General features: G+C 43.3%; 1 protein-coding gene across 6 annotated transcripts in view; it reads right to left on the reverse strand.

Moving 5' to 3' along the window:
* RRBP1 (ribosome binding protein 1) overlaps positions 1-14382 on the reverse strand; it is a 292620-nt gene that overhangs the window by 157724 nt on the left and 120514 nt on the right. For all 6 annotated transcript variants that reach the window (XM_078648944.1, XM_078648942.1, XM_078648940.1 and 3 more), the window contains exons 5-6: positions 7819-7971; positions 4710-4828 (exon numbers count right to left, since the gene is read on the reverse strand). In XM_078648944.1, the coding sequence (XP_078505070.1) occupies positions 4710-4828; positions 7819-7971 (272 nt within the window). The remainder of the gene's footprint in view (positions 1-4709; positions 4829-7818; positions 7972-14382) is intronic.

The raw sequence follows: 14382 nt of genomic DNA on the forward strand, positions 1-14382 counted from the left end.
TTCCGTGCTTTTCGCGTTTTTCGTGTTCAGGAGACAACACCACAGGCTGCTTTCGACTGGTGAGTAGAGGATTCTAGAAGTGCTTACTCTTGACTGGGAACTCGGCAGGCATCTCCAAGTTTTAGTGCGGGTAAACTTATCGCATTTACGGTCTTTTTACAGAGCGTGTTACTCAATGAATAAAGATCGTGTTGAAAGGAACCCCACGCTACCTTTCATCTTTGGTGAGTCTGTTTTACGATTTTTGGTAACTCTAATTGAGAAACGCATTCGAGAACAGATGTTGATATCACCAAGTCTTACAGCAGACACACTCACAGTATTACGGTCTTTTTACGGAACTGGTTTAAGAATGAACATACAGCGTTTTTAAAGGGATTCGCCTGTGCCCTACACCTTCGATGAGTTGTGTACTGAAATTTCACGTAGATGCAAGTGAGAAACGCGTTGTGTACAACATGCAACAGCATTTTACATTTAGAGTGCTCTGTTCTATGATTGCAGATTTGAACAAACTTTTCGCCTTCATACTATTTTGAACAGTATCGTGACATCAGAATTTTGAAGTTCCTTCGTTCTTGGTATCATGACTGAGTCGCATGTAGACGCATACATAAAAGATTGACATTGAGCAGTGTGCTGCAAGGCAGCACATGGTTTCATGCTGTTAGTTATGTGGGCTGGAAGTGTTACTGCACGTCTTCTCCCACAATGGGCGTGTTTTGTGTGCTCATGGTCTTATATGTATGTGCGCCTAATACCATAGCAGCCTGTCGTCGTTCTTTTTCTCGTACCTTTTGTGTCACCCTCACTCACCCCCACTCACCCTCAACCCCTCACCCTCAACCCCTCACCCTCCCTCACCCTCATTCACCCTCAACCCCTCACCCTCACTCACCCTCACCCTCACTCACCCTCAACCCCTCACCCTCACTCACCCTCAACCCCTCACCCACCCTCAACCCCTCACCCTCAACCCCTCACCCTCAACCCCTCACCCACCCTCACTCACCCTCACCCTCAGCCTCACCCTCACTCACCCTCAACCCCTCACCCTCACTCACCCTCACTCACCCTCAACCTCATGCTAAAGATTTACAAAAAAAACCATTAACAATTCTAAAAGCACTAACTCTAATGCTGCGAGACCTATTGCATTTCTAATGCTTGTTTGCAGTAGGGGACAGGGATTGCTCACATGCCTGGTTTTTACTATTGCTTCTGCAAAACTCTCTAGTTCTACAAGGTGGTCTGTGACATCAATGACAGTATAATGTAACTCTTCCTAATTTATCCAGAATTGAGCTCTGCAGCCTGAACTTCAATTAACTTTGTGGGAAAAAAGTCATACTTCAAAGCCTACAAATATGAATGCATTTTTTTTGTTGCCGCAAATATTTTTACATTCCCATTTTGGGCCTCCTAATGACTTCCATGACAAAAAATTGAAGTTGCTATATATGTGACTATATATGCGACTGAGAAAGCTTAATACTGAAACATTTGGGCTTTCAAGTCCGAGACCAAAATAGAAGGTGGGGCAACCATGTAGGAATCTTGATCTGGGCTCAATTAAATAAAATAAGGATTAAGGGAGGAATATAAAGGGAAATGACACTAATAAAACAATACAATAATTACTTCCAAAACGGGAAGCAAAGTCTAAACCACATTCATCTATGGAGGTTCCTGGTACCTATTTCAAGGGTTTCTGACAGTTCAAAAATACCTTAATTTATACATTGGGTACAGTTCTTTCAGGGCTCCGGGTTCAATCCTCCAGTTTCCTCTTCATCATTTAGCACAGCAATGAATTTAGAGGGCGGCACATTTACAAAAGTGTTGTTCAATGGGTAAGACCGACAGCGGCCTTTGACAACAAAGGTGGGACATATTTTTCATTCCAAAAATGTTTTCGCAGAAAGAGTTAGAAGAACTTGCAACTTCCACAGCCTTATTGAGGCACTTAACAGGGTGCAGCACAGCACACAGTCAACAGTCTCTAAAGGTCACATCCCTGACCTCGTATTTTCAACATCATCAGCAGGTCAATGCAAAACACTCATGTTGGACTGGATCAACGACCTTTCCATCTCACCCTGCTCGGCATCCTAACAACAAACTGAGATCAGTCCAATAGGGAAGTCAAAACTTTCAGATCCAACAAAGACTTCTCCATCAACAACCTAATATATGAACCTTTACCTTGGCCTGCCAACTTCATTTCTAATACCAACACCTTTCTAAACAACTTTCTAAAACAATTGGGGAAGCTATGTTAACATCCATGTTCCAACAAACTCACTCATGTGCGAGTCAAAACCATCAGCAGCCCGGTACTCTAAAGACCTCAATGAGCATAAACACTCCATCCAGAGACCAAAGAAAATGGAAGAAAAACAGAAATCTTGAATACCTCACGATACTGAACTCATTTCTTACAACATACATAATGCTCACAACATCAGCCAAAGCTAGGTACTGTCAACACCATCAATCATGCCACCAACAGAACATTTTAAGACAATCAAGCTCTGAATCAAACCCCCGTCTGACCCACTATTCCAACCATACCTCGACAACACCAAGCATGCTTCTCCTCCAACACCCATGTCTTCTCGTAAAATCCCACAATGATCATCCTTGGAAGCCCTATCTCAGAGATATTATTGACAATCGTCACTCACTTGAAGCTTATTCCTATATAGATATCACCTTACCCTAGTCCTTCATCAAAGTGCTCCATGGGAGAGTGCTCTCACCCAATCACCATTGTCATGCCTTCCTCACTCAAGGCATCCTCCCAGAAGCTCTGCAGACAGGCCAGACCCTCCCACTCTTATACAAACCTGTATTACATCCCAACAACCTTGCCTACTGGCCCATCACTCACATATCCTTCATCGGCAAGATCACTGAAAAAGAAGTATAACAATCAGCTCCAAGACCACATCAGTACAAACCATCTGCTACAGGGCTACCAACCTGGCTTCAAGTTACATTACAGCACAGAGACTGCTACATAAGAAAGCGTAGAGGGCTCCCTCCTGACCACAGAAGACAACAACCCCTACCTCCTTATATTGCAGGACCTCTCAGATGCCATTAAATTTTTAACCCTCATCCACACCCAGGAGTCTAAAGTTGGTATCACTGGCCATGTCTTTCAATGGTTCTTTTCCAAGGTTTCTAATCAACATAGGTTTGTTCACATAGGCACTTCCAGGTCCCAAAAGATTCCCATCACCAGTGGAGTCCCCAGTATTACACACCGTCAATCATTTTCAACCTTTACCTAGTCACCTGGGGGTCTCCTAAGAGAGAACAGCATCTGCATTCACTAATGTGCTGATGGGGCAGAACTCTATCTGAAAGTCTACTCTCTCCAGGCATACAGTGCCCCAGCACAGCCTCATCTAGACCTGGATGTCCAGCGCCTACCTGAAACTCATTCCAACCAAGACCAAATCCCAGTTATTTGCCAATAACAACAAACAAAGCAGTAGAACCCCAGCTCAGTGACATGAACTTGTTTCTTCCAGAAAGCAGCTCCAGAACTGCTGTTCTGACCCACAGTATATCTTTCCAGCAAGCGGACCATCTCCAGAGTGGAGACTAAGTGCAAAAAAGAAAATATAAGGTAGCAGGCCTTTTCAGTCTATGCACTCAGCATCTGAAACAACATACCTGCATCCATAAGGACAGCCCTAACAAGGTTACAATTTAGGAAAGAGCCGAAGACACACCTCTTTACAGAACACAACATCACAAAGCAATAACTAGCTACCTCTTATCACTTGTTGACCTCATGCTTCCATTTGACCCAGTACAGTGCTCCACTGCTTTTTTGGTTAGGTTCACACTACAAACAAAACAGCACCCATCCACACTCTGTATTTAATAGGAGTTACTTTCGCCAAATCAGCTGATACCCGTTCTCAATCTAGGAAGAATTAAAGGATGGCCCAGATCTACTGATATTCAGACCCGTAATAAGCAGGTTGTTAAAAAATACCAGCAATGACCACTCCCTTCACTGAGTCATTTTATTAGTGTTCCAGATACAGTTCCATCCATGAAAAATACCTAGTAGTTATTAACTTATTTCAGTATGGCACATTTCTGTGCTTTTTCAAATAAATCACTACCAATCTATGTTATGATGGTATTTAAATTCAAGAAAGCAATACAAGTTAGACTAATGTATTTCAAGTTATTAAGAGAAACTGCACCACAGTCTCGCTCTTGCCAGGGAAGCGTCCCCTTTTAAGGTACAATAATTAAAGAATGGAAATTGAAGTTTATTACAAATACATTTTGAGGGGTCACATCAAGCCACTAGTAAAGTGAATATGTTGACCTGAGATACATTAGAAGCAACAGGGTTTTTTCAAATGCTAGGATGAACTCACTTCCTCTCAATTAATTCAGTCCCTCACCATTTTCAGAGTCACCCTTTTCGCAGTTTGTTACCATGGCAAACTGGAAAGTGACAGTGTGGAAATAGGGGGTATGCTCCTCATGCTTTAATCTGGACAACCTCCTGTAACAGGACAGTCGGCTATACTACAATTTTCAGAGCCGGATAAGTGCAGTTATTTAGAACTTAATCCTCATTACACGATGCAGTAGTCATTGACAAATAATTAACCACAATTACAATCAATGAGGGATACCCTTTAGAGATTAAAATGTCCTTATGTTCTTACTTGCTTTCCATTTGGCTTGTCGCTTGGTTCAAGGCATCCCTTAAGATTGAGTTTTCTTGCTGCAGACGAGTGAGTTGGGCATTCGGGCCATTTTCCAGCTGCTCTTGAAGAGACCTTATCTGTGGAAAATAGGAATACTTTTAACTTCACAAAATCATATAGCTAAGCAGCAGTGACGTACAGCTTTTGTTAAGGGCATATACAGCATCACCATGGTTAGTATAGATGCATCTTCTGGGTGGTTGCCTGGTTTTAAAAGGGACACCTCTACTTCTTCAAAATAGATTTGTGCTCACTATAGTTTGCACGTTCTGAATTATAGGTTTGTGAGCACCCATAGGCAGTTCACACTGCTTATGTTTCAGTAATACTTAAAGCTCACCACACAGAACTACAGCAAGTTTTCATAACAAGAAAATGCCCAGGGGGGAGGGGAAGAGGGAGAGAGAAGAAGAGAGAGAAGAAGAGAGAGAAGAAGAAGAAGAAGAGAGAGAAGAAGAAGAGAGAGAAGAAGAAGAGAGAGAAGAAGAAGAGAGAGAAGAAGAAGAGAGAGAGAAGAAGAAGAGAGAGAGAAGAAGAAGAGAGAGAGAAGAAGAGAGAGAGAAGAAGAGAGAGAGAAGAAGAGAGAGAGAAGAGAGAGAGAAGAGAGAGAGAAGAGAGAGAGAAGAGAGAGAGAAGAGAGAGAGAAGAGAGAAGAGGGAGTGTGTTTGGGTTTGTATGTGGTATTTATATAGCTCAAGCCTTACTAAAAGCAGTGGAGCTGTATATGGTCAAACATAAGCATAAAGTCAATGAGTGAGAGAGAGAGAGAGAGAGAGGTGGGTTGAGGATCGTTAATGCATTGTAATGTAGTGCTTTGTTCTATAAAGAAGAGAGTCTTCAACCCTCCTAAACTGGAGCAGTGTTGGGTCAATCCTGATGGACAGGGAGATGTTGGTCGAGCTCCTGGGTGCATAGATGGAAAAGGCCTGCGGTCTTGTCCTTTTTTCTTTTTTTACAATTCTCAGTCTGCAGCCTGATGGTGTCCTGGTTTGTTACCCAGGACACCCTGGCTATCAAGGCATGGTTATGATATCTTTCTATGAGATAAATAATAATGTGGAAAGGGTCCTTCTTCTGTTGGCCAAAGTACATTCATAAACTTTATTTCACAAAAGACCCTCTGGTATTCTTTTCTTTTTCATTGGATAGGTTCATCCCCTTTGTATAGACCAGTGATGATGGGAGGTATTAATTTTGTGGGCTCTGAAAAATAAAATTGCTTTAGCTTTTTATGAGTAAAACCATAAACTGACAGTCACTTGGTACAGCGTACCTGCTGTCCACTGTTGGACTTTGGCTTTTATTTTGTCTGACATGTACTTGCCTTCTAGAGCATCTTTACTTTGTCACCATTTACTGATTTATAACATTACTTTACCTAAGCATCAGAAAAATTATGTTTAAGGTGTGTAGAATTTAGTACTATGGTGATGGTATATAATTGAAATGAATGTATATTTTTTGTTAGGTAATACACCTATGGATAGCATTAGTGTAATTGAGAAGGTTTACTTAATGTTTATTGTTCAAACACAGTTGTTTAATTTGAACTAAACCATTAATGTTTATAGTTAGTGTTAGGCCTAGACTTTGTTTTACAACAATTCAATAAAATAACATTAAAAAGAAATGTAGTTAATTAAGTAGGAAGCCCGGCTTAGCATTAGGGTCTTAATATGGTTTACATTTATCTTAATTAAATTTAATTTAAGACAAGAGTAAGAACTAATTGAATGCAAGTAAAAAGTAATTTACTTTGAACTTAATTATTGAAATTGAACTTCTCCGGATGCTTTGTTAGCAGTAGGATTGAAATATGATTCTCATTTCTGCAAATGTGTTGAAAAGATATAAATGTGGGTAGGAAAGAATTATAATTGGTACTAATGTATACTATAATTTCATTTTATTTTGTAGTGGGGCAAGGGTTTGGGTTAAGATATGTTAAGTGACTATTTTAACTTATAACAACATAATGTACTTCAATGTGGGGTTACTGTAAGGGCAAGTATTGATTAAATGAAATTTTAATGTAGGAAAATTTTAAATACATTTTAAGAAATTGTTAGTTTTATGGTAAGGGGGACACAAGAAAAGGTAGGACACAGTAACTGGGACAATGTAAAGGTTGTTTCAATCTTCAGTAGGCAAAGTAAAGGTAGGTTAAATATATGTGCGGAAGGAAGGGCCTGGGAAAGTAAAAGTAGAGCTATACCATCCACTGGTCACATGAGAATGGGTGTTTGGAAGTGGTTGGCTACAATTCCTCTTCTGCTCATCAGGCAAATCACATCAACCACTATTACAGCTCAGTGTCACACTTTGTAACACAAACACAGGTGAATTCTTAATAGCTGTAATGTAAATCAGAAAAACTAGCACACTACAGCAGGAAACAAACATGTTGCACCAGAATACATCTTTCACCATTCTTCAGGCTGAATAGTTCTAAAAACTATGGTATAGTGCAGCAAATGTTCCACTGCTAGAGGAAGACACAAGGCGCTCCTCTGGAGTAATCCACATTACAAATACAGGCCGTGGAACGATTTGCTATTTATTGGTCTTAAAGGCTGATAAGAAAATGTAGCACCCTCACTAGCATTGGGGACTGTTAGGGCTGATGGACCTGCAATGCCTTCATGTTTAAAGCTCCTAATGTACTTCTATACATTGCTTTAACAAACATCTCTTGGACAAACATCAGTTTTTGACTAGTGCCCAACTGTTTCTTTTAAAGGTTCAATATTTGGAAGTTAAAGACAAAGAATAAAAACACAGATGATGTAACCTACTTTATGACCCAGGTGCATAAAAGATACAGGATTCACAAACAAACATGTACATGGTTACAACCTTCTTGAATGTGAGAGCAGACATGAACAGGGGCCTATTAATTGTAATTGATAATGCCAACAATGCAGTTTAGTGTACCTGGTGAAGGGTTAAGGACTCGAGGAGATACAAGGGAAAAACATTTTATACAATTCCAATCTTTCACAATAAAGTGGACAATATTTAGATAAAATGTGTCCATGAATGACTGAGCATCACACTGACAGTATACCTTGACCTGCAGCTCCTGTGTCTCGTTAACATGGTCCTGGTATGTGGCCTGCATGCGAGCCTGTACTGCATTGATCTCCTGTTCACGAGTAACAAGTTCTTCTTTCAACTTAGTTTCAACACTAGTGGCCTTCACCTTCTCTGCAGCAAGTTCCTTAAAGGGATAAAAGAGGATGGTCTTAGAGGAGGTGGTATTCAAGTGTACATTCACATTACACCTATTAAACATCATCGAGTGAAAAACATTTGAGAGGTTACGTTCATTTCTGCTGGTCAGAGGGACATTTTATTAAGCATGCAGCTTCTATTCGTCATCCATCAGTGCCACCACAACAAAACCAAAGAACAGGATCACACACAATGTACTTTTACGAAATTGCTATAAAGCAAATGCATACATTCGAATGAAACAAGGCATCATGGTCACCAATTATGCAAAATAATTATGTTTGTGGTATCCGTATAACTCTTTTACACTGTTGGTCAGCAAAATAAACTGAAATTCCAAATAAAAAAAAATTAAAATACTGATATATATATATACACACACACACAAACACACACACATAGACATACATACATATATACATGCATCCATACACCTATATACGCACATATTGTTTTTGGTATTACAGTGTGTCACGTCTGAGAAGAAACAAAATTGTATCCGAAAAAACGGTACTGGAAGGCTAAAATATCGGCAAAATGAAACTCATTAATAGGCAAAATTGAGTTTATTTTCTTCATTTGAGTGTATTTTTTTAAAACGTTGGACATGAACTTCATCAAGGTTTATTCCTTCGAAAGGAGTGAATTTCTGATTTTTTTTAGTTACACAATTTCTGGGTATGGAAGTTCCAATTTAAGAGCAAAATCTCACATTTCAAAAACCAGGAATGGGTTTCTGCCCTCGATAGGTACATTGTTGTGCACCTAATTTGTTATTATGGTGAGAGCCTGTGGACATTCAGGGCCTGATTGACAGTCTCAGAATAAAGAAACACAATTACGATACCATTTTAGCATAGGTATTTCTGATGAAGAATACACATGTTTTCTAAACTAATCTACCCCGTCACTGTCTCTGCTGATGCAGTGCTATTGGAAAGTGAGAGCTCTCTAATCCTGTTGGTGGTTTCTTTCCTTGGTCGGTGGACCTTTTATTAGTTGCATGAGAGATGAGGGAGTAAACATACATTGCATATCGCAATAACAGTGTAATAAACTAGTCAAACAATAAGGCTAGGACTGCAGAAGAAAGTTAAAGGGTTTTATTTCAGACTCAGAAACAAGCAGATATAGAGGAGGCTCAGAAGCATATTACAAGAATGAATCCAAATCTCCTGGTGGAATTTCTAAACAATAGGAAGCACACTAAAAGCTTGGTGGCTGCCACACAGAAAATGAGGGAAAAATCTGAAGATTTTTTGGGAGAATTCGATCCTCCGGTCTAGTCATTAGTATCTCTGATAAAAAATCTAACTTATCCTACTCTATACTAACTTCAGAGAAACTCTACTAAGCTATGGGAAGCAAGGGAGAAGTGTCAGTACTATAGAGTCTTTCATACAAGTACTGCAAATCTAAAGAGTCTAGAGTGAAGCCACACAGTGAAAGGAACCACGAGCGGTCTGCACCTCATGAAATCCTAAAGGTCTCTGCTTTCTAGCTAACAATACCACATCTATTAGCCTGCTCGGCAAGACCAGTGTGCCCTGTGAGGAAGAGAAGTGCGTTGAAGGGAGCAGGGTCCAGACGGGATCCCTAATGAGAGGACTCCCTGAGCGAAATGTGAGGAGAATGGTTGCACCCAGACTGGGTCAGTGCTCGTGGGTAGGGATGGTCTTGTGACCCCCGTATGTCAGGAGACAGCCACTGTGGTCTGAGCCACGAAATGAGCACCGTGCGGGAAGTGCTAGGCCTGCGTCACCTCGTTGATGTGCCCTGTATGCCTGAAGGGACCAGGAGCGTTGTGACTTGTCCGCCTGTATTGGTAACCAGTATGCCAGGAGGGGGCAGCCCTGGTGAGGGCTGAAAAGTCTGTGTGAGACTGAGTTCTGTGGCAAACCCGTATGCCAGGAGGGGCTGCCAGAACGACTGTGGCCAAGATTTTGGGTCATTGCCCAGACTGAAGAATTGCAGCACACGGAGACCTGCACCTCTCGGATTCCTAGCGGATCGCAGGATGCGGCTGGAGACGTTGCACCCCTTGCTTGGGCTTCAGTCAGGAACCAAAGGATTGATTTTAAACAAGTCACCCCCCCCCCCCCACGCCAACCCCCTTGTGAAGAGAAATATGATTTACTTCATGTTTGCCAAATGGGTGGAGCTCCAATCACTGGACAGAATCTGCAGCACTGCTCTAAGGAGAGAGTCTACCGCATGTACGGTGTACAGCCTCACTGTGCTGAACAAGATCAGGACTCTGGAAGGCTCACAGAGAGAGCATTGGCTGCACAACTGAATGCTTCCATACCGCCCGAGTGGATTGGACTGGACTGGAACTTCGCCTTTGAGGCCCATGGGGGACTCACTGCCAATGGTGCTGTGGCACTGTAGATACTTTTCACTAATTACTAAAGAAGTCAAAAGAGAACTCTTAAGTACAGCCTACTACTAAGCATCCCCTGGATGCAGCCACAAGTAAATGAGGAATAACCCCGACCACGTTATAAAAGGTAGAAATAAAATACGTATTTTGCTTATAAAAGTATTTATTGTTGATAATGTGTGCCAACTGAGACCGCCCCTCCCCTGCAGTTTGCTTCCCTCCTGTTGTGTTACAACGTCATCTAATATGGGTTTCAGGCCAAAAGCACTTTGCAGTCAATGATTTTAAATAATCTGCGTCTAATAGCAAAGCAAAACTCCAAATTACAAAATACAACATTCTATTGAGCAAAACGTCTCAACTTTTCGAAGGATTCACACATGCCGTCCATCACGTTGCATCTATGCCGAGGACCAAATGCAACCATGGAACTCAGAGGGAAAATTAAAAATTACTTCCAGCCGATTTTTTTATGATGTGGACAATCTGAATTATTTACGTGTTCTTATTTGAAAAAAGATTAAACACGTGTGAGCATTTTGCAACAAGGTAGCTGAAAAACAAGATTTATTCAAACAATGTTGTTCTTTCCTTTTACTCTTCTGGGTTGCTACATTTTTTCATCTGCCTATCTGCAATTACTTGCACACAACTGATCACATTAAATACATCTTTGGCATAGGGTTTATGGGATTTAAAATGTTGCAGAGCACGGATAGTGAAAACACACACGCTGTTGCAGGAAATACTTCACTTAAAATGTTTTATGTGAAAATATTATTTCTTTTTCACAACAGAAAGAAATGACCAGATGCTGCTTTATGGCAGCAAATTAATGGAACTCAGTTCCTGAAAAGCACTTTTATCTCTTTGCCAACAAATCGCAAAGTTGGCAATTCCACGTGTCCTCTTCCTAGCTCCTTTCATGTGTATACAAATTATCTCGAATGAACAATTGCTACAAGGGTATTCATGAAGCTAAAACTAAAAAGAGTAACATTTATTCTTCCGCCGCCAGTTAGACTTCTAAGGCGGGATGAACTGAAAAAAATAACAAATTTGCCGAAACAGCAGTTCAACACCTCATCAGAGGTAGCAAGCGCTATATAAATACAAACCTTTTTCCCTTCTTCTATCACTCCGCTATTATTCTCAATCCAAATAACTAACATATCCACCACTCAAATTACTTTCATATTTCACTATACTAATTCCCCATTAATCCTTTATGGGCCCTGGAGTAGCGTGCTACTCGCCGAAAAAGCGATTTGACGCCTCGTCAGAGGTAGTAGGCCTATATAAATACAATTATATGCAAGATGAAAAACTGTGATAAAGTTACTTGCTCTTCGACGTTTATTTCGATTCTTTTGCAGCCCCCACGTTCCTTTTGGGAAATGATGTTGCATACCCTATCCAACGCAGAAAACCCAGCACAGTCAGAATGGTCAGAGCTGCCAAGAAGCTTCATGTCATGTACGATACCGCCGGCCAGTTCTGTTCTTTTCAGCCACCAGTACTTAGCAAGCTGTGATTTTTTCAGCCCATACTTACATTAAAAAGAGACAAGTTCTAGAATGCAAAACACAGTCTTTTACAGTGGCAAAGATTGGCTGAAGGTGTCACACATGACTTATGGCTACTTCGCAGCTAAGATTTGCACAGCTGTGTATTCAAAAGATCACCCTCCCAGTACCCAGACACATGGGAAGAGCATGTTCTTTATGTGACAATGCCACAACATCAGTAGCGATGTCAGTCAAAGGGCATTGCCTAGGCAAAGGAAAAACCTCTGCACACCTCTAGCATCAGCCATAGGAAAGCAGGTTGTCCTGAGAAAGTGAGTCACCTTATCGCCATAAGAAGCTGGTAGAGCTGCTGGGCAGAACAGTACTTCTATAGAAGACTGCCTGGGACCTGCAGAAGACTGTATAGGATGACAAATGTAGTTCTGACTGGGCATTTGATTTTAATGCATGTTCTTTTCAAATAGCCACCTCAGCATGGACCTGCCTTCAACGTGGGACCGCAGAATTAATCTGCCGGCCACACGTTCCTGTCCTTGGTTAAACCCTCCCAGCCAATCCAAGCACCTCCCCTTTCGTGTCTAAATTCATCTATCCATGCCCTAGTTCCTATCTTATCACTGTGTGTTTTATTGGTAAACCATTTTAATTAGAACTTATTTATTTGAAAATTCCTTTCATGGCACCTTACGACGATGCAATAAAAATCTTGTTTGCTGAATTCAGTGCACCAGGCACATTTCGGGTGAAATAAACTTGCTTTTAAATTGCAGTAGCTGAGTTAATTGTTGGATCGCTAGTCCGCAAGGGCAAGTGTTTTTGTAAGAGCTGCCTCATGTTCTTATTTAAAGGGGAAGAGCTTGGAAAGGTTATCTTCCGACTCTTAGACAAGGGTTTGCGAATGTACCCCCTCTCTTTTCAAGTTCATGTGATTACAAGCCTCGTTACTCAATCTATAAACATTTTTTAGTGTCCTGTCCCAAGTAGATGCACAGAGCCAATTGTTTCGCTTTAAGGTTGGTTGCCACCATCTTTAGACAGAGGGCGCCTAAAGGTAAATCCAGCTACTACTGAAAGTGCAAGCATTACCTCGCAGAGCACAAACAAAACCCTGCCATCATTTTCTGACTCCCATGTCAATAAATTACAAAAATAAAAGCCCTGAGGGGGCGTGGCCAATATGGCGGCAGAGTAGGACGTGCTTTCCTGTCCCTCCGGCGCCGCCTGAACATTTGCCTTGTATATCGCCCTACCTGGTGCCCATCCACGCCGCCCATGGGGATTTTCTGCTTCTGTATGCAGCCCTGAAGCCGGCGGTGTGTCTCTTTTCCCGCTGCAGTGTGCCTGTTGGCTGTACCAGGCGCCCTGGCCCCGGCGTTGCTGAGGCCTGGTGGGAGAGAGTTACGGGGACTGCCTCCTACCGCATGGGGCCCCGCTTGCCTGGCATGGCCACTGACTTGTCGGTGGGGCTGCGAGGAGCCTGATTGCCCAGAGGCGTGTGGAGAGGAGCAGCGGTGGCAGAGAAACGGAGCGGAGGCCCACAGCGAGGCTGCCCTATCACTGTGCTGCGGCATGCCCACGTGGAGAGTGCGCAGCCTAGTTGGAGGAGAGGCCTTTAGCAGTGGGGACGAACCGGGCACTCGCCTGGGTGCGGCAGCTGCAGTTGAGACACCCGCAGGGCGGGTGTGAGCTCCCGCGCCTAGGTGCAGAGGAGAGCCATTGCTCGGGCACTGGTGACGACGCTTGGCGAAGTGAGGAGTGGAGGGACGGCTAGCACGAGACCGGGAGGTTGGTCTGCGAATCGGCAGACGGAGGGAGACCCCCGCGGGTGGAGGAGCGGGGGACCTCGTAGTCGGCGCTGGTGAATGGTGTGATCGGTGACCTCCCCTCCGTGACTGATGGTGTGGCGGCCTGCTGAGTTGACATGGGGGTCCTGCAGGTGAGGCCTGTGGGCTGAGGAGGCCTTCCTCAGGTGTGCTGGCAGCGATAGGCCTTCCCTGTCGCGAAGGGGGGTGTGTGACCTGCAAAGGTTGAAGGGCCCTAGCTTGGCCCACGCGTCGGCGGGCGGCGTCTCACTCCCCCACATCCTGCATTACTGGGCTACGCTTGAAACCTGCCATGGTTTGTGCGGCTGGAGAATCCCGATATCGTAGAGCGCTGGTCGCCCCCCCCTGGTGTGGATGTGGCACGGAGCAGCGGACTGATGGGTCCAACGAGGCAGGATTGCGATGACTGCCCCCCCCCCCCCCGTCTCGAAGGCCGTGTGAGGCTTCTGGGACCACACGTGCAACAGCGCCTCAGTGATCGGTGCAGCACCTTAGGTGACAAAGCGGCGGTAGTGTGCAGGTGGAGCTGGTGCCTGGGGAGCCGCCACCATGTTGGTACTCTGAGGTCTGCTTCGAGCGTGCAGTGTGGAGCCAGGTGCTCGGAGACTCTGAGGAGCGTCGAGATCAGGTTCGGCCCGCGTGTCGGCCGGGCGGTGTCTCCT

This window comes from Lissotriton helveticus, chromosome 6 (assembly GCF_964261635.1).
Source record: "Lissotriton helveticus chromosome 6, aLisHel1.1, whole genome shotgun sequence".
Classification (NCBI taxonomy): domain Eukaryota; kingdom Metazoa; phylum Chordata; class Amphibia; order Caudata; family Salamandridae; genus Lissotriton; species Lissotriton helveticus.